Genomic DNA, 20,566 nt, shown 5'->3' with positions numbered 1-20,566 from the left:
CTAATAAGAAAAAATGGTATAGTTTTATGCATGAATATGTTTTTAATACAGAATGACTGAACCAAGTGATTATAAATGTATCGAGCACCAAACATACTTAGAAATACAGTCACATGTGTACAGTACATAAACATTAATGAAGTTTTAAGTTACGCTCAAAAGATCACAATTAAATCATAAACATGGAACTTAAAAAAAAGAAGACAGCGAATTACTGAATCTTTGGACCAAAGATTAAGATTACTCTCAATTATTTATAGTCTATCAGTAAACAAACATTTCTCTTCAGTTGGCGGAACACAATTTTAAGAGCAACCTTCAGGGAAACATGCTCCAGGGGCTTAAAGCATATCCTGGCTCTTCCTATGTGAAAACGGCACATTGTAAAATCAAAAGGAAAAAAGAACAGAATGATGAGACCATATGTCTCCTGGCTCTTCATCATACTCTCCATATTCTAATGGATGTGAATAACTTACCAGATTGCCAGTGAGCTAGAAGTCTGAAAGACAAATGTGCTCCAAAGAATCCTTCTTATCTAGTTGCCTCAAAATGTGAAGAAATTTAATCTTTTTATAATAACCCTAAAAGGCTGTTCTGTGTCTGAATCATTATGTAATGACACCAACACTCTGTCATATTGAATGTGGAAATAGCCAAAGCTCTGTAATTCATCAGGAACAAGAAACCTAAAAATAGATTCCAATTGATTCCATTATTTATAAAGGTGAAGCTTTCTTAGATACTGATAATTATTTTAAAAGATAGCAGCCACGCAGAGCCAATTGCTCAGAGTGCTTCTTAATGAAGCACTGGCTCTTTCATTTAGTGATAGATGTCCTTCTCAAATTCTAGAAAATTCTCTGCTACTTTTGCCTTGAAAATTACATTCTCTCTTTTCTCCTTCTAGAATTCCTGCTATTGGATTACTGGATGATTTTCATCTTATTCCCCATGTCTCAATGTCTTGTTCATATTTTCTACTGCTTTATGTCTCTGGGCTGCATGTAAGCTAATCTTCTCAGGATAGACTTCTGTTCACTAATTCTTTGCTCAGTCACACTTCAACCCAACCTTGAGTTTTTCTCTTCTAATTTTAGAGACAATATTTTTCATTCTTAGAAGTTCTGTTTGTCCTTTCCAAATCTGCCTAGACATTCTGCAGAGTGTCTCTTTTCATATTTTCAACTATTTCTCTTACATGTTTAGTCATTTCAAACATACATCTCTATGTATCTAATAATTCCAATTAACTTAAGTCCTTGGAGATCTAGTCCTGAGACTTGTTATGCCTCATGACCCTTGCTCCTAAAAGACTGCTTCCATGTACAATATTAAATTTGAGACTGTCAACTCTTCGTAAGTGGGACTTTATCTGGGAATCTTGTATGGCTTGGATTGGAGGCTGTGTCCTTCCAGAATAATGGCTTCTGCCAGGTAACCCAGGAAGATTATCAGCCCAGAACCACTTTACCTCTGCCTGTGAGTTCCAGAAAATGCAAGTACTATAAATGTGAACCTCAAAGCCTCATGAGGACATGCCTATGAGAGCAAATTTTCAAGGGAGTAGGCATTCTTATTCCATATCAAGTCAAACAAATGAATTTGCCTGTTATCATATGGCATTAAATTCCATCCATATGCTGATGACTTCACTCATGAACTTCAAATCATACAACCAGTTGTCCATTCAACATCTTTGCTTGAATGTCTAATAAGCATCTCAAATTTACCACGTCGAAGCCTAAACCTAATTCTTGATTTCTCTTCCTTCCCTCCTCCCCGCTCAAAAACACCTGTTCCCACTCTCATTTATTCTTCTTCCAGCTCAGGCCAAGTGGGGCACATGGCTTCAACTCCCACCGACCACTACGGATGCTGCGGGCATTTGATGACTCCCTTTTCTTGTATTTAAGCGCTACTTACCATTAAGAAATTTGTTTTATAGTTTTTTATCCAGTAGTGAGCAGAGGCCCTACCCCATCTCTTTAGATAGTCATACTGACCGAAAGTCCTCAGGGTTGACTTTTCAAGTGTGAGCAGGCAAAGAGGGCTCTTAAATCACCTATAGTTTGCTCTTGATACCAGAGCGCTGTGAGGACCCGCTCCGTTCAGTGTAATGCTACTAACAAGGCTCAAAAAAGCACACAGAAACCACTTCCTATAAAATAACCCTAAGTGTGGATACCTTGGCTTTAGGATAGGGACCCTCCCAGACTGACAAACTGACGATTGGTATCGATGTTCCTTCCTATAACCTATCTGACCGCACACACGCGGCACCCTTAATGCAGCCTGAGCTACCTGCTGTTGCCAAAATATATGTCGTGATATCTCACTTCCAAGGTCTTGCCAAATCATTTACATTACCCACGTCCTTCCTCACTTTTGTGTTTATTTCTGTTTTTTAAATTTTTTTATTATTTTTTAATGTTTTTATTTATTTTTTTGAGACAGAGAGAGACAGAGCATGAGCAGGGGAGGGGCAGAGACAGAGGGAGACACAGAACCTGAAGCAGGCTCCAGGCTCCAAACAGACACCACAGAGTCTGACACGGGGCTCGAACCCACAAACCGTGAGATCATGACCTGAGCCGAAGTCGGACACTCAACCGACTGAGCCACCGGGGCGCCCCTATTTCTCTTTTTTAAATAAAACCCCAGTATTCTATAAGGACCAAGGCAAATAGTACCTCATCTGCAAAGCTCTCTTATATCCCTGACACACCGCCTGCTTTTAGCTTCCTCTTTCCCTCTGCTAATACACTTACTGATCAACCACTTACCGTACTGGCAGGTGTGTTCCAATTACTATGCTAGTCATAACGGGGGAAGGAGAAGTATCAAAATGCAGACATATTCCCCACTAAGGAACGGAATTAAGTAATGCTTCCAACCAAGCATGGTCTCTAGCGCGGCCAAGACCAGTCATGGTCATCTGGGTAGCCTCAATGTACCATACCTCCTAGCCTCCATATTGGCCCAACCCATAGTCCCAAGCTCCTGCCGTGAGGTCCATTCTGTAACCTATCGTATTGCCTTTCCTAGCACTCCTAGTCTCCCTCAAAGAAAGGGGGCTTTCTCTCAAAACTCTCAAGCCAATTTGGCTATGTTTCAGAAGTGAATACTTGTAGCCTTCTTCCCAATCCCCGTAACTGTCATCACTTACAAAAGTGACACCAGGAGTGTCCTGGAATCATAGCTTAACTGTCACACTCTGAATTCCTGCCTACCACCTAAATTCTCTCAGTGCCATTTTATAAGCACCAGACTAGACCACCCAATACCAGCATTTGCCTGGATGACATCTGTGCCCACTGAGTCACATACAGACATCCTAGAAGTCCTTGCCAGGGCCAGTCTCTGGAATCAGACATAGCATCCCAAGCCATGTCATCCATTCTGCTCCCCTCTTTCTGTTTTTAACATTTGGTTCACTATTTCTCAAGCTGAAGCATAGTAATGGCTACGGGGAATTCATCTGGTCCATTTCTCTGTCTAACAACCTCTAATAGGGACTGGAGACGCATCCTCTTTCCTCCACAAAACTTTAACGTATTGCAGACCGAGTAAAGCACAGGGAAAGATGGCTGAAAGAAGCTGTCCCCCAGTCAATACCCGCGTGGGCGCAGGTTTTCTACCATCGCACATGGCAGCGGCCAGAGGGGCAAAAAAAGGAAAAGAAAGCAGCCACCAGAAAAATAAAGTCTCCTTCTCCAGATGCCTTCACAGTAATTGTCCCCATGTCCCTGCATGACAGAGGCATAATAACACACTTACTATCTAGCAGGGCTAGACTCCTTCTCCAGTCTCTTCTTTTGGGAGCTTTCTTTATTATCCTTACTTATTTGTTCTTGCCAATGACATTCATAATCAACTTGCTTAGCTTCAGGAAAAACACACACACATACACAGAATCATCATAAAGCCACAGATTAACATAAGGAGATCAACAAATTTATGATGCTGAAACTAAAAACTAAGTATAAGGACTGAAACACAACAAAAACCCCAAAATATTTTGCCATTCTCTGCTTGTGAAAAGATACAGGCTGAATCAGAAAACCTTTGCTACATTATATTGCCATGGGAAAATTTTATCTAAAAACACTTAGATTAATGAGCGGAGGACATGATTTAATTCATGTATTGTATAACACAACTGATTGGAAAAGAACCCCAAATGATGAAATAACACAAGGCATTAGTGGAGTACTTGCTTACCTTCCTTTTTTAGCCATTTCACAATATTTCCTTCTTCCATTGTAGGAGACAGCGATGGCATCAGTATCTTAATGGGATCAACTGGAATTTAAAAACAGAAATATTAGATGGGGTGCCTGGGTGGCTCAGTGAGTTAAGCGTTTGACTTCGGCTCAGATCATGATCTCGCTGTTCCCGAGTTCAAGCCCTGCGTCAGGCTCTGTGCTGGCAGCTCAGAGCCTGGAGCCTATTTCAGATTCTGTGTCTCCCTCTTTCTCTCTCTCTGCTCCTCCTCCACTCATGCTCTGCCTCTCCCTCTCTCAAAAATAAATAAACATTTTGAAAAATTAAAAAAAAAAAATTAGTCACGAAAAAAGAATGCACCCTCACGAGGCATCAATAAAAAGGCCAAATACTCTAAAATCAAATTCAATTTGAGAAGGAAAATATTCCAAAACTTAAGACTCCCAAGTGGTCAAATTCAGGGTCCAGTAAATGGCATGAAAACATAAAATTCTTATGTATTTTTTTAAATAACACTCTTACGGAATATTTCAACTCGTTTTTCATAGTTCCCCAGTCCTCTCTGTGTATTTTCAAACCAGATGCTTACAAGATTAGAAAAAAAAAAAAAAAAAAGTTGATTTATGTTTCATCTCCTTCTCCTTCATGTTTGTTACCGCAACATACATATATATATATGTATATACATATACATGTACATATATATGTATGTATATTTACAAGTAAAATGATCAAAGGAAAAGATAAATAACAAAAAAAAGAAAAAAAGAAAAAAAACTAGGGTTCTCATAACCTACAACAAAGTAATCAAGATTAGACTTTAAGAAACTGATTGTCTTTTTTAGTTCCCTCTCCTATCACACTATTCAAGAATCAAAGGTTCTTACTGGTAAGCACTGAAGTCAAGACTTGCCTTGTCAAAGATGACCAGGCAAGCGAACCTCCATGGTTAAATCGACCTCAGATTGTGTTCCCCACCACAATTTAACTAGGGACCCCAAAAGGTACACCATTCAGTGAAGCACAGCTTCACAGTCTAAAAGGGACACAGTCTCACAGTCTCTATATTTGTCCAGATGTGCTTTTCCAATAGTTGTCCAGTGTCCAGGACTACACTCAAAGAGCACACAGTCGGCACATTAAGTTCACATAAAGTTTATACTAATAAAACAGTTAACAGCATATTCCAGCTATCAGCAGTAGCCATGGTAAGAAATTACATTCCCTGAAACCTTCCACAGAACCTATTCTATCCTCAGATTATTCAACTGTCTGACCCAAAAAAGCAAAACCCTATATAGCACATGTAATATTTCAAATGAGGAAGAGCACAGAAAAGGGCTTCTTCTTTTTTTTCCCCCCATTGATGTTTTAGGGTTAAAAGCAAGGGAACTGAACACTAATGTTAAAGGAGGTTAAATATATCCTTTGGGAAACTAATAATTTACTGTGACTTCAAGGGGAAAGTTCCTATAGCTTCATGGTAAAGGAGTTCCATCTCTGAACCATTTGGAGGGAAGTTTCTGTCCTCTCTCCACCAAGCCCACATACCTGCCTCAGCTTCTTCCTCATTTTACCCAAGAATTGCCTTCCTTAGGGAACTTGCATTTTTCTTTCAGCGCTTCCTGTGCTAGGCATAAATGCATATGCCTTTCAAAGACAGAGAGCAGGCCTACCTCTGTTTCTGCCATCAGGGTCCACTGGGTGTGAGGAAGCAATTCAGGTATGCGTGTTTGTGTGTTTGAACTCTCCTCAAATGAAAGCCCAAAGTCTAAATATGGGGTGATACTGGGGCGACTGGGTGGCTCAGTCGGTTAAGCTTCCGACTTCGGCGTCGGGCTCTGTGCTGACAGCTCAGAGCCTGGAGCCTGCTTCGGATTCTGGGTCTCCCTCTCTCTCTGCCCCTCCCCTGCTCATGCTCTGTCTCTCTCTGTCTCAAAAGTAAATAAAACATCCAAAAAAATTAAGAAAAAATATGGGGTGATATTGAGAAGCCTAACTGTAGAGGGCCACAGATCTAAGTCACATTCTCCAATACAACAAAACCGCCAGCATTAAAACTGTTACTTTGATCCCCATCTGACTTTTTTGCCTCTCTCTCAATGGGCACCGAACTCTAAGGACAGAAAAGTAGAATTATCACTCCTTATACCCCAACAATGGTGGAGTCCAAACCAAACTCTAAGTCAATATGCCCATTTCATCAATGAGAAAACTACAAGCCATTGATTAAGGGATTCGAATTCTTCCTGCCTAAACCTCAAGGCTATCCTCTACTACATGGTACTACCTCTCATCATTAATTGATGATCCTCACAAATATAGATCATTAATTAATCACTGTCTCTTCACCCAGAAATTCAAACACAGCAAATCAGACACTGCAAGTCCATGTGAACATTTTTCATATCTTCAGTCAAATATCCCAAAAAGCCCTTTCCCTACCTTAGGCTTAAAGAATTCGGGCATTGAGAAACCACTTTTCGTACCGACAATGAATATTCTGAATGTAGCAGAAAACAAGTAATCATTAAGTGCATTGTACCTTGAAAATAACGGAGTAAAAATAGCCACAATGACTTTCCTAACTCCTGATAAATCCTCATTTATTATTTATTAATAATTGACTTATTATTAAGTCACTTATTTCTTATTAACACCCGATTTATTGTTAAAACACAGTTATCTCAGAAGAGACTGGCGAACGAACACAAGCCATCAACTCCTGTGCATTATGTCTTTCGAGAACTTTCACTGAAAAACGGTTTCATTTAACTTCCAAGCTAGGTTTAGTTGAAATGCAAACCATGAATGTAACACAGCTTACAAAAATCTTTGCATTTTTTCTGTAGTGAAATAAGTCCTCATGGACTAAAAAAGGCACATTAAGATACTGAATGGGTAGAAAAGAATGCAAACTACTATGTACAACCCCAGTGCACTGTTGTCTATAAACACCAGAGTACTAAATTCTGAAGTAAATTAGAATTCGGGGAAGTGCATTTAGAGAAAGCACAACACACACAGGCAAACTTAACATTAGTGATGCACCTCCACACCCGAACCCTTAACAAGCCTATGCTTAATTGGAAGAATTCTTAAAAAGTGCTCAACGCTTGACAAACTAACCACATTTGGAAACAATAAAATGAGCTTTCTAATTCCCTACATTATGTTGTGTATGCCTTTTGCATATTTTTCATGGCTTGATTTAGAAAACAAAAACATTTGTCTTCACAAAGTTAAGCAAGTCCAAGCCTCAGCATTTAATTTTTTTAAGTTCATAGTGACAAAGGGGGTTTGAAAAAAAAAAAAATTACCTTCTAATAGCATGACGATAAGAGGTCAGCCTCTTCTTGAAAAACACAGCTTTAAAAAAAGTCCTAATACATTGCTTCCATCAAGAAGAAGGCTGGTGTTATGAGACAGAATTATTCATAATCACATATATATTAACTTTATAGCAAATAGATTCCACTTCAGAGCAGCAATATAAATGGACTTCAGTGATTCTACGTCCAGATTCTAATTTATGACAAACCCTAAATCAAGTCTTCCAAAACAAAATCTCACTTCAATATTTTTATACCTTCGTTCTAGTTACCATGTTACAATTCATATTTATTTTATGATTCTAACTCCTATCATAATCTCACACCTACGAGACCTTCACATTTCCATTATTCCTGACGTTAAGGACTATATTACGAAACTTTTGTATTTATTAAGTATTATTTTCCAAATTACCACATCAAGAACTGAAAATTTTCATATTTTAAAAATAAAAAGAACATAATCATTCCTCACACAGCCACCCTTCAAGGATGAATTGAAATTGCTTCTCTGAATAATGACAATAAAATATAACAATTCTATAAGAGATCACTACCTTTGCTCTGAAGTGAAGGTGATAAAAGACAAAGAAAGACATTTTGGACATGTCTCATATTTGGTACTATCTCTTGATTGATTACACCAGCTTACTAAAGAAAATAAAATGTGCAATGTATTTTCTGATTAATCTAGCCAATCTACCCTCAGATTCTCATGCCAGAAAATTACGTCAAAACATAAACATTAATTTACTAATAATGGTACGTATTTCATTCTAGTGTATCCTCTTTCGACTGGAACATTATACATACCTTTTCCATATGTATTTTTTCCAGTGATGAAGCAAGTATGCAATCATATCATCTTTGAATGACAGGCTGCACATAATTAATACCTGCCCTTTATGGCTGTCATCAATTCTATTCAGATAGTATGGGCTTTTCTAGACTTCTTGGAATTTTGGCCTATACCTAATATTTTTACTTTCATTAGAAATTAAATATAGTTTCTCTTTCCATTCCAGTAAGCAGTCTGTTCTACCTTTTTCCTGTCGAACTGAGGAGGCCTCGAAATGAGATTACATTTCCTAATAACTGGGCACAACTATGAATAAGAATAAAGGAAATGTGTTTTATTCTCCACTGGTCCTACCAGTTATTTCAATTAATACTCAAAAATACACACAAATTTTAGAGTTTAACTCTCTGGTAGTCATTTTAGTGTTAGCATTTTATTCCTTTGTATCAAACTAACAAATTATAGCTAATAGCTTGTGAAGTCCTTCTGTAATTAAAAAAAGAGGACTGTGGCAATGTACATTTCCAGTTTATATTTAAAACATAATGATTTTAAAAAGTGGAACCTCGGGGCGCCTGGATGGCGCAGTCGGTTAAGCGTCCGACTTCAGCCAGGTCACGATCTCGCGGTCCGTGAGTTCGAGCCCCGCATCAGGCTCTGGGCTGATGGCTCGGAGCCTGGAGCCTGTTTCTGATTCTGTGTCTCCCTCTCTCTCTGCCCCTCCCCCGTTCATGCTCTGTCTCTCTCTGTCCCAAAAATAAATAAAAAACGATGAAAAAAAAAAATTAAAAAAAAAAAAAGTGGAACCTCAAAAATCACTAGAACTATTTTGTTTTAATGTTTATTTATTATTGAGAGACAGAGAGTGAGCATGGGAGGGGCCGAGAGACAGGGAGACAGAATCTAAAGCAGGCTCCAGGCTCTGAGCTGTCAGCACAGAGCCCGACGCGGGGCTCGAACCCACGAACCACGAGATCATGACCTGAGCTGAAGTCAGATGCTTAACCAACTGAGCCACCCAGGCGCCCCTCACTAGAACTATTCTAATCTTTTGTTTTCTTTAATAGAATGACACAATCAACCTTTTTTGTTTAGTATATTGCTGCCTTCCATGTCGTTATCAGGCACACAGCAATCTATCAATCACTGAATTTTACAGCAGTTTCTCTAAGTAATTCCTATATTTCTTCAAATCTGGTCTTTCAATCTTTCTGCAGAATAATTGTCTTCAACTTCAAATAAGGTACACTAATCTACTTCTACTTCTGGTTCCCTAAAGAACTTCTTTTATCCTAAGAACAAAACATTCATACTTCAGTAATTATATCAAAGCTTTAAATTGATGATATATACATCAACTCCAAAAGATCTCCAGATTAAAAAAATAATAATAATATATGCAAACTCTTAAAATATAAAAGCAGAACAGATTGCTTTGTGGTTAATATGAAGCAGATCTAAGCCCTATCACTCTGACGAAGGAAATTAAGGAAATTCAGCAGTTTACATATGAATATTGCTTGAGCATCAGGCTCTGGTCCATTTAAGGGACTATTATGCAAATACACAAAAAATCGTGAAGATAGACCAAATGAAGAAATAAATAATTCAATACTTTCTTAGTGCGCCTCCCTGTTCTTAACACTAATTTGCTTCTTCTCTAATAGGAAGAGATGTTGCTCATTTAAGCGCCTCTCTTTCCAATGCAAGAGCTCACTACATATAATTAACCTTTAGAATTTCTGTTAAAAATAAAACAATTGTGCCACCTGCAGGCTGCATGAGATAACACAGAATGAAGTAACTAAAGCAAATTTTCTTAAAAATGAGTACTTGTCGTAGAAGTCTTCTTTATTCAAACAGTGATTTAGGTGTAGTACCAGTGTAAGAATAAATTGAAAATGTCAATGGACAACAGAAAATGTATGCGTAATAGTTTGTGAAAATGGCATTTACAGGTCCTGCCGTGGTAAAAGATGGCCCACAAACAGTATATGCGGCATCATCCATTTCCCACCTGCTTCGCTTGTACACACACGGACTGAAGGATGTGCTCCAAAATGGCACCAGTGGTTCTCTGGCTGGTGATGGTATATACGTGCTTTTTATTTCTTTTGTTTCTTATAATCTACATTTTACTAGTTTTCTCTGGTAAGTTTATCCAATTTCACTCTGTGCCCAAAACTTATCTAACACTGAGAAAACAAAACAAACAAACAAAAAAGTACTTTTGTTTGGTTATTTTTAGATAAACCCCACAAGGACAGGGCAAAAAGGAGGAGTAACAGCACACAAATTTGGAGGCAGAAAAGTAAAGAGATGAGTAATTGTTGTCCAAAGAGATTCCAGTAAGCTGAATCCTAAGCCAGCAGTGGGGAAAGCTGAGATAATCACCCGTTCATGCAACAGAATTGCCCAAACGCCCAGGAACCAGCTGTACGAGGAACTGGGGAATGCTATCTGAATGCTAACTGGATCCCCTCCTGCAGTCCAGTGCTGGGTAACAACCCTTCCTCATTCAACAGAAGACTGGGACACTGGAGACTGTTTCTCTGGAGAAGGCAAAAGAGAAGACCTTTAGAATGAAGGATCAACTTACACATGTGGGGGTATACAGGAAGTGTATAAAGAAATTAGCAGATTATCTGATGTGACTGACAATACGGCAAGCTGTGCTGAGAAGCTATTAGATACTGCGGGATGAATCAGTAATAGTTATCAGAGAAAACTAAAGAAAAAATTTTAAGGCAACAATACAGGAAAAGCCAACAGTAAGAAAGGTAACAATGATAATTTGGGACAATATAGGACAATCTCAAGATGTATTCAGTGTAAACACTGAATGCGGATTTAACCAAGAATTGCAAAGTAACTACACTGGAGGAACAAGAGAGGGAAAACCTAGGGGATGGCACTGACCAGCACTCACCCACAGGTAATATGTAAAACAGAAATAGGAAGACAAACAAACGCTGGAACAAAGAGACAAAACCTGTTGCTTATAAGAAAGAAGACTGGGAAAGCAGGGAGAGATGGGGAGATCTGCTGCATTGTTATAACCTTTCAGTACTATCTGTTTAAACTATATGCATGTATTACTGTGTTAAAGTAAATATTTTATTATTTAATAAACATGTTTAGTTAATTTTATAAAAATCCTAACAAGCGGCAGCAGCATACCATAGTGATTTAGAGCACAGGCGCTGGAACCAAACCGCCTAGGTTTAGTATAGATCCACCACTTACAAGTCACCTACTCCTTCTGTGCCTCAGTTGCCTCTTCTGTAGAACAGTTCGTAAGGACTAAATAAGGTTAACACGTGCAAAGTCTTCATGGGTGGGGGTGGGGCTGGCAAACAGCCAGTCAGTCTCAAAAACGTTAGCTAATTATTACTGACAGGTAGCACAGAAACGGTTAAGAGGGTGAACTCGCACACATCCGGAGTTGGCTATATGTGTTACCATATCGTGCATTACAATTCCTTCCTCAAGTAATGAAAAATAGATTCACTGTTCCTCTCACATCTCAACCCTAAACACGAAGGTTTCCTTTCTACTCTTTCCTTCACCTAACCTGGCCTCATTCTCACAGCTACAATACACTAGCTCTTGATCTCTATTTTAACTGTAGTGTACGTTTGGAAACCAAATTCTCATTAAAATCAATAGTAAATGTGGGGGCACCTGGGTGGCTCAGTCGGTTAAGCTCTTGATCTCTGCTCAGGTCATGATCTCATGGTTTGTGGGTTTGACCCCCGTGTCCAGCTCTGTGCTGACAGTGCAGAGCTTGCTTGGGATTGTCTCTCTCCTTTTCTCTGCCCCTCTCCCCGGCTTGTGTTCTCTCTCTCTCTCAAAATAAATAAATGACCATTTTTAAAAAATCATCAGCAAATGTTTGATCTTCAGTGGTGCTGTCATAACATTCACTACCAAAGCTAAGGAGCAAATCAGGCTCTCAGTAAATGCCTCCTGAGCTCCCATTATCCTAGTCCTAGACCAATATAAGACCAGAATCTTGACCTCCAAAGGATTACAGTTTAAATGGGAAGTCAAGATATATACACAAGTACTAGAGGGTAGTAGATAAAAATGCTCTAAGAGTACTAAAGAGCAATGAAAGCTGAGACTTGGGCTGATCAAGAAAGGAAAAAAAAAAATCTGCTATGGCTATTATCAAAAAAATCAAAAACAAAACCAAAAAAAAAAAAAAAAAAAACCAACCAAACAAACAAAAACCCCATCCTAACAAATAAAACCCCCAGAAAACAAGTGTCAGCAAGATGTGGAGAAATTAGAATCCTTGTGCACTGTTGGGGAGGAAGTAAAATAGTGCAGCTGTTATGGAAACCCATAGGATTCCTCAAAAAATTAAACAGAAGTATTACCATTTTCTCCAGGCCTCCTATGTTTGGGTATACACCCAAAAGAACTGAGAGCAGGGGCTGGAACAGATATTGTACACCCATATTCACAGGAGCAATATTCACAGCAGCCAAAAGGTGAAAACAACCCAAATGTACATCGACAGATGAATGGATAAACAAAATGTGCTATAGAACTACAATGAAATATGATTCAACCTTAAAAAAAGAATGAAATTGGAATACAGGCAACAGGACAGATGAAACCTGAAGCCACTATGCTATTAGCTAAATACAAAAAGACAAACGATGTAGGATTCCAGTTGCATGAGATACTCTGAACAGGCACATTCATAGTGATAGAAAGAAGGTGGTCACCTGGGCCTGGGGAGAGAAAGGAAAGGGGAGATTTTGTTTAGGGGACACAGGGTTTCAGTTTGGGAAGATGAAAAAAGTTCTAGAGATAAAGACCGTGGCGATGGTTGCACAACAATGTGGACGTATTTAATGCCATGGAACTGAACACATAAAAATAATTAAAATGGTGAATTTTATGTATATTTTACTACAGTATTTTTTTTTTTTAATTTAAAAACTTTGTGCTAGGTAAAAAAAACAAAGTGAGAAAATGAGCAGACATTCCAGGTGAGGAGAGCATCACATCCATAGAAGGAGGCGGGAATTACAGTTCAGAGTGCCTGGAGAGTGGAACAGAATGAACATAAAAAGTGGGCATGTAAGTTAAAAACGTACGTTACAGCACTATTATAGCTTAACTTGAATACCTCGTTAATGGGGTTGACGTTATTTAAACTGCAATGGAAAACTATGAAAGAATTTTTGAGCAAGAGAAATACCACAACTAAAAACTGAACTTGTTTGCAGTTCCACATAAACAGCTGACCTTCACAAATCTGCAATTTACAGAAAAAAATAACACTGCACAGTTGCTTTGACAGGGTCGCAACTATAAATCTTGCAGAAAAATTAAAATAGAGGGGCTTCAAGTACCAAAAAAGCTACCCATGAATGTGTTACCTGTTCTCCTTTACTCACTGAGACCGCTTGGCCTGAGAGACTGAAAAGGCACCTAGGACCTTCCATTAGATCTTCAAATGTCTGGCCTCCATTCTAAAAGTGGTAGAGAGAAACGGGAGGCATTTCTGGAAGATCATTTCATGGCAGAGGAGTGGAGTGAAGAAAGGAGAAAGACAAGGACACCTGTTTGTTCATTCACTTGTTTATTCAACAAATATTTATTCAGAGTCTACCAAGTATTAGGTGTTCTTCTAGGGGCTGGAGATATCAAAAGTGAAAACGGACAAAAATTCCTGCTTTCATGGAGTTTTCATTCTAAAGAGGGGAGACAGAAAATAAACATGACGTGTCTGGTGGTGATAAGAAATAAGAAAAGAAAGGCAGGTAAGGGAATACAGTGACAGTGGAAGAACTATTTTATCAGTTGATCAGAGGCCTCCTTTGATAAAATGAGCAGAGCTGAATGGAAGAAGCCATGCAAGTATCTGATGGAAGAGCCTTCTAAACAGAGGAAACAGCAAGCACAAAGAATGAGCAGAGAGTATGCTTGTTGCTATGTTCCAAACACACAGAGAAAGCGGCGCACGGGAGTGGAGTGAGAAAGTGAGGAGGTACGCGGTCCGCTGAAGTCAGGGAACGGAGGGTTCCTACCATAGGGGGCCTTGTAAACCACAGTCAGAACTTCAGATCTCAGACTGAGTTTAATAAGAAGCCTTGGAGGGTTTGCAGCAGAGAACTGGCATGATCTAATTTATAATTTAAAAGCACTGTGAAAGCTGCATGGAGAACAGTCTGTACTGGGCCAAGGGTAATGGTAGGGATACCTACTGGGACACTCGCAATAATCTAGAGCAGAGATCATGGTAGCTTAGACCATGCTAGTTGGTGAGGAGTGGTCAGATTACATCTCAAAGGTAGAGCCAACAGGAATTTCTGATAGACTAGATGTGCCATACGAAAGGAGTCAGGGGTGACTCTAATTGTGATACAAGTGAAATAACAAAAATCAAAATTAGATGCCACAGCTCCAAAAACAAAATCTTTCTACCTGTATAAAGTGCCCAAACAGCCTCATAAACTATATAGACTCTATTCCTATCCAGTTGTTCAAACGTATACAGAAAAATCCCACTAAACATCAGGTCAGTTACACAGACCCTGTGCTTACTCTTGTGCAAGGCACTGGCCTCAGGACACAACCCAGTGAACTTATACTTGCTCTTTTCCCCTCTCTTAGCATGAGAGCCACCATATTTATAAACAATACAGTACTTGGTATTTCAGTGCTCACCTAAAGTACAAAGTGAGATGACTGAAGGGTGTGAGGCAGGAGGGGATGGGAGAGATCTCCCATCTGCCCTTCTGAATCTATCCCTCGACTTTCCCCAGACCACTGTGCGTGCCTCGACAACACGCTTCCTTGTGCCTTGAACCCACCGGGGTTCAGCCACAGGGCAGTAGAAGCAGGAGATGAAGGGAGAGCGGAGAGGGGGGTGGTCAAGGTATTTACTTCCCCAGCTCCCTCCCCGTGTAGCCACCTGGGCTGGTTAGATCCTTCAACTGAAGAACACACCTCCATCACAGGATCCTCCCCGCAGGCTCCCTCCTTTCCAGCTCTAGCAACTGCCCCCTTCCCATGCCTCTTCATGATGCCACTCAGCACCTTGCTCTAAATAGCCCCGCAGCACAGCACCACCTCTACACCCGGAATTCACAAAAAGTAGTCATCTAGTAAACTCTCCTCAAATTACCCATTTTTACGGTGCCATCAATTCCCTGCAGGACCCTACAGAAGATTTAGGAGAATAGCATTTAAGTAATTAGAAAAATTTCAACCCGCAGAAGAGGTCACTCTATTTGAAGAAATAGTTCAAACCAAGATTTCCAAATAACTGGCTTTATATAAATGTATTCGCTAGCCATTTATTTATAATGGGAACCCCTATACAAAAACATTCACTTCTTGTTCTCAGATATGGTAAATATCCTTGCAAAATAGCACTATTTTCTGTAGGAAATGACAGACATGTTTATGGAAATAGGCTGGAGACTAACTGGTGTTTAGAGATAAATTACAGGGAGATTCACAAGTTTCCTGAAACTACATACAAAATTTTGCACGTACACGTTTTTCTGAAGAAGTGGTATAACTTTTATCAGTTTTCAAACAGACTTGTGTCTCCCCTAAAACCTAGCACCAGTACAATCCCAAGGAAGTTCTCCTGAAATGTGCCAACCTTAATTCTTCCCTAAAATTTTTCATGTAATACAAGAAAGCCCTTGATTGCAGCAAAGTATTGAGCAGATCACTAGCTATAGTAAATGTACTGCTTACCAAGTACAAAAATAAATAAAATAAAATAAAATAAAATAAAATCACCATTCCCTCCATTTTGTTTACAGAATCTGCTAATTCTTTCATACACTTAGTATCCAATGGTGCATCTGTAAGGAAGCTGGCCAGAATTGTAGGTACTCCATGGCTATGGAAATACTTCCTCTGAGTGGGAGAAACTGAACACGACAGAAGAGGTTTCAGCTTGCAATACTGGTCTTCTTGCTATTAAATTATAAAATTAAAATTCTACCTAAATCCATTTATTTTGCAATCTTGGAACAGGACAAAAAGAAATCATTACTTAAGAGTCTAGCAAAAAAATGGACACATGCGTAAGTTTGGGGATTTACACATTGGCTGTAAAAGGCAAATGAAGGTCAAGACATTAACAATTAGGCACACTCAAGAGGACAGTTGATCCTTGAACAACATGAGTTTGAAATTTACAGGTCCACTTACATGCAGATTTTTAAAAAATAAATATATTGGGAAAATTTTTGGAGATCTGCAACAATTTGAAAGAACTCACAAACCACATAGCCTAGAAGTACCAAAACATTTAAGAAAAAGTTATGTATATAAGAATACAGTTGATGATATGTATAACACACAAAATATGTGTTCATTGACTGTTTATGTTATTGGTAAGGCTTCTGGTCAACAGCAGGCTATTAGTACTTAAGTTTTGGGGCAATCAAAATTATACATGGATTGTCCACTGCGTTGGTGGGAGGGGTCAATGCTTCTAACCTCCATGTTGTTCGAGGGGCAACTGTGTATCAATTAGAAACTTGCAGATAGGAAGACATTAACATATACTCTAACTCTTAAAGGGTTCTGCCACCCTTTATACAGTCAGTCTAGAATTGTAACTGTTAAACTGTTCTAAAAAAATGATATCACGACTGTCACTGAAATACTATTTCACAATGTAGATATTACTAAAATAGGTCTCACTTCACTTAAAAAAAAAAAAAGCGGAGGTGTTCACACAGAATATAAACATGGTAAACACAGCTTCAGCATGCTGACATCGTTCTGTTGATGGCTACGGCCAGGCCACCACCTGACACTGAGGTAGACTGTGGTTAAGGAAACAGGTTCTGGTGTCAGGCAGAGCGGGGTTGAAATTGGAGTTCTATCACCAGAGCACAGCATCAGCCACTGAGAGTATTAAGTGAATTAAGTCATGTAAAGTGCTGACAAGGGTGCATGGTACATAGTAAGCTCTCAGTGCTACTTGTTCTTCTCAAACCCACTTCCCCGACTCCTTTCTTGCTGGAAGAGACCCAATTTTGTTCAATCGTGTACCCTTCTTGTGAACACGTGCTCCGTGTTAGTGACCTCATTGCCCAGTGTGTTAGTCCATTTGGACAGCTGTCATAAAATACCTGAGGCGGATGGCTTATAAACAACATTTATTTCTCACAGTTCTGGAGGCTGGAAGTGCAAGATCATGATGCTGGCAGATGTGATATGGTGGCTGATGAGGGTCCACTTCCTAATTCATAGATGGCACTAAGCATGGGGCACATGTCATTGCTCATAAAAATGTTGCCAACAAACACCATTTAAGGAAACCAATACTCCAAGTATGACTCCCACGGACAGAGTTTAAGATCCTGGATTAGATGTACGAAAAGAGAAATTATTCAGTAAGTGTACTTAATTCCTATAGTCTATAGGTTACCAAATAGTTGTTTATTTTTATGAAATTACAATTTCTAACAAGCTCAGAGAAAAACAAGCCAACACCATGTAATTCATGCTTTGTAAAATAAATAGTTCAAGGACCACCACCTGTATTTACCACGACAAACAAAAACCTGTATGTGGAAAGTTACGAGACAAATTTTAGCTCCGTATATTAGAAAATAAAAAAACCCAAGATTTCCAAATAACTTAAAGCTGCCCAACAACACTGAGAGCTACTGAGGTAGGCAGAATAACAACCCTGCCTCCCACCCCCGACTCCTCCAAGATGTCCCACATCCTAACATCCAGAACCTGCGAATACATTATGTTACATGGCAAGGGAGCATTAAGCTTGAAGAAGGAATTAAGGTTGTTAAACAGCTCATGTTGAGATGGGGAAAGAATCCTGGTGGCCCAATATAATCACCAGAGTCCTTATACATGAAGGAAGGAGGAGCTGGGAAACTTAGCTTTCATGAGATATAGTGATCTCCCTCTTACAGATGATGTTCAGGCCGAGTGAGCCAAGTTGTTCATGGTGTGCAGGGGAGTAGGTAAAATGTCATGATGCATCTGGGACGCCTGGGTGGCTCAGTCGGTCAAGCGTCCGACTTCGGCTCAGGTCATGCATGATCTCGCGGTCCGTGGGTTCGAGCCCTGCGTCGGGCTCTGTGCTGACAGCTCAGAGCCTGGAGCCTGTTTCAGATTCTGTGTCTCCCTCTTTCTCTGACCCTCCCCTGTTCATGCTCTCTTCTCTCTCTGTCTCAAAAATAAATAAATGTTAAAAAAATTAAAAAAAAAATGTCATGATGCATCAGATAAGGACTGCCTAAGTGAGTTTCCAGAGGCAGAAGTCCTTAAACTGGTTCTAAAGAAAATCCCTGAAACTGCATGCACCTTTCTGTCTGTAACCACCTATGTTCCTTTTTCTGTAGAGAGAGTCTAAAGCATTCAAAGATTCTCTAAAGAATCTGTTTTCCGGGGCACTTGGTTGGCTCAGTCAGTTAAACGTCCAATTCTTGGTTTTGGCTCAAGTCATGATCTCACAGTTTGTGAGTTCAAGCCCCGCATCAGCCTCTGTGCTGACAGCACACAGCCTGCTTGGGATTCTGTCTCCCTCTCTCTTGACCTGACCTTGCTCTTTATCTCTCTCTCTCAAAAATAAATAAACAAACATTAAAAAAACAAAAAAAAAGAATGTTTTGCAAACAAGGTTAAGAAACAGTATGGAGTTTCCTCAAAAAGTTAAAAATAGAACTACCCCACAATCCAGCAACTGCACTACTAAGTATTTACCGAAAGGATACAAAAATACAGATCTGGAGGGGCATATGCACCCTTATGTTTATCCCAGCATTATCAGCAATAGCCAAATTATGGAAAGAGCCCAAATGTCCATCAACTGATGAATGGATAAAGTGTGTGTGTGTGCGCACACACACGCACACACGCACGCTCACACACACACACACACACACACACACACACACACAGGAATATTACTCGGCCCTCAAAAAGAATGAAATCTTGCCATTTGCAACAACATGAATAGAGCGAGAGAGTATTATGTTAAGTGAAATAAGTCAGAGAAAGACAAATACCGTAAGATTTCATTCATGTGGAATTTAAGAATCAAAACAGATGAACACATGGGAAGAAAAAAAAGGGAGAGAGGGAAGCATATCATAAAAGACTCTTAACTATACAGAACAAACTGAGGGTTGATGGAGGGAGGAGGGTGGGGGATGAGCAAAACGGGTGATGGGCATCAAGGAGGGCGCTTGTTATGAGGAGCACTGGGTATTAAATATAAGTGATAAATCATGAAATTCTATGCCTGAAACCAGTATTACACTTTATATTAACTAACTAGAATTTAAATAAAAATTTGAAAGAAAACAAAAGGATACCTTTCTAAATTATTTGCAACACTGAGATTTTACTATGTCATGATTTTCTAAGGTAGTGAGTCTTAAAGTGTAGCCCAGCAAACACCACCATAAAATATCAAAACTTGAGCTCCATCCCAGACAGAATATCTGGGAGCTACAGGAAAGTTCAATATTTCACAAAATGGAGAAAGGGAAAACAGGGAATTCTATACACAGTTAAAAAAAACCACTACACCAAGAGGTATTTTATGAAATATTCAACTGAAGAAACTGAAATAAATTGTTCCCATTACCAAAGCTTAAAATCTCAGTGTACTCATCTTTACCGTGTGACTCTGTAACTTTTTTTTTTTTCTGAGTCTCAGGTAGCTCAGAATATGTAAGCATTGCCTACTACCCCTAATTTTTTATATCAAAATTCATACTGTGAAGTGCCAGATGATTGGCAGGTAATACATCACACTCAAAAAATGTTAGCCATATCCCCCCACCCTCATGTAAAGAAAAATAATGCCCAGCATACTATATTACGTCCTGTTAAATATTAAAAGAATTATGTTAATTCTGTTAACGTCATTACTTAATGCCTACTTTCTGTAATAACTTCTTGGTATGATTCCCCTCCTAATATTCCACTCTTTCAAGCGCATGTTTTGCTTAAAACATTCTTCTCGACCTATGTCTGTGATGTCATAGGTATTTACAAATTAAGTCTCTTGCTTGTCGTCGCGCGGGGCAACCCGAGAGGCCTGGAAGAAAAGATCTCCCAATAGAGAGGGGCCAAGAGAATGAATAAGAATGGCTACCAGTGGCTTTTGAATCTCAGCAAGCTTCGACACCCTGACAGCTTTAGGGGAACCTGAGACTGGGAAGTGGCTTGAAAG

At 39.3% G+C, this 20,566-nt stretch overlaps 1 protein-coding gene across 4 annotated transcripts in view; it reads right to left on the bottom strand.

Moving 5' to 3' along the window:
* Positions 1-20,566, bottom strand: part of PDHX (pyruvate dehydrogenase complex component X) — a 71,451-nt gene that overhangs the window by 50,366 nt on the left and 519 nt on the right. For 2 of the 4 annotated variants that reach the window (XM_042957952.1, XM_007082050.3), the window contains exon 2: positions 4,225-4,305. In XM_042957952.1, coding sequence (XP_042813886.1) covers positions 4,225-4,305 — 81 coding nt within the window. Of the gene's footprint in view, positions 1-4,224; positions 4,306-20,273; positions 20,521-20,566 lie in introns of those variants that run through there. The other 2 variants (XM_042957953.1, XM_042957954.1) reach the window with 2 other exon arrangements.

Source organism: Panthera tigris, chromosome D1 (assembly GCF_018350195.1).
Source record: "Panthera tigris isolate Pti1 chromosome D1, P.tigris_Pti1_mat1.1, whole genome shotgun sequence".
Taxonomy (NCBI): domain Eukaryota; kingdom Metazoa; phylum Chordata; class Mammalia; order Carnivora; family Felidae; genus Panthera; species Panthera tigris.
This window is presented reverse-complemented; position numbering and strand designations above follow the sequence as displayed.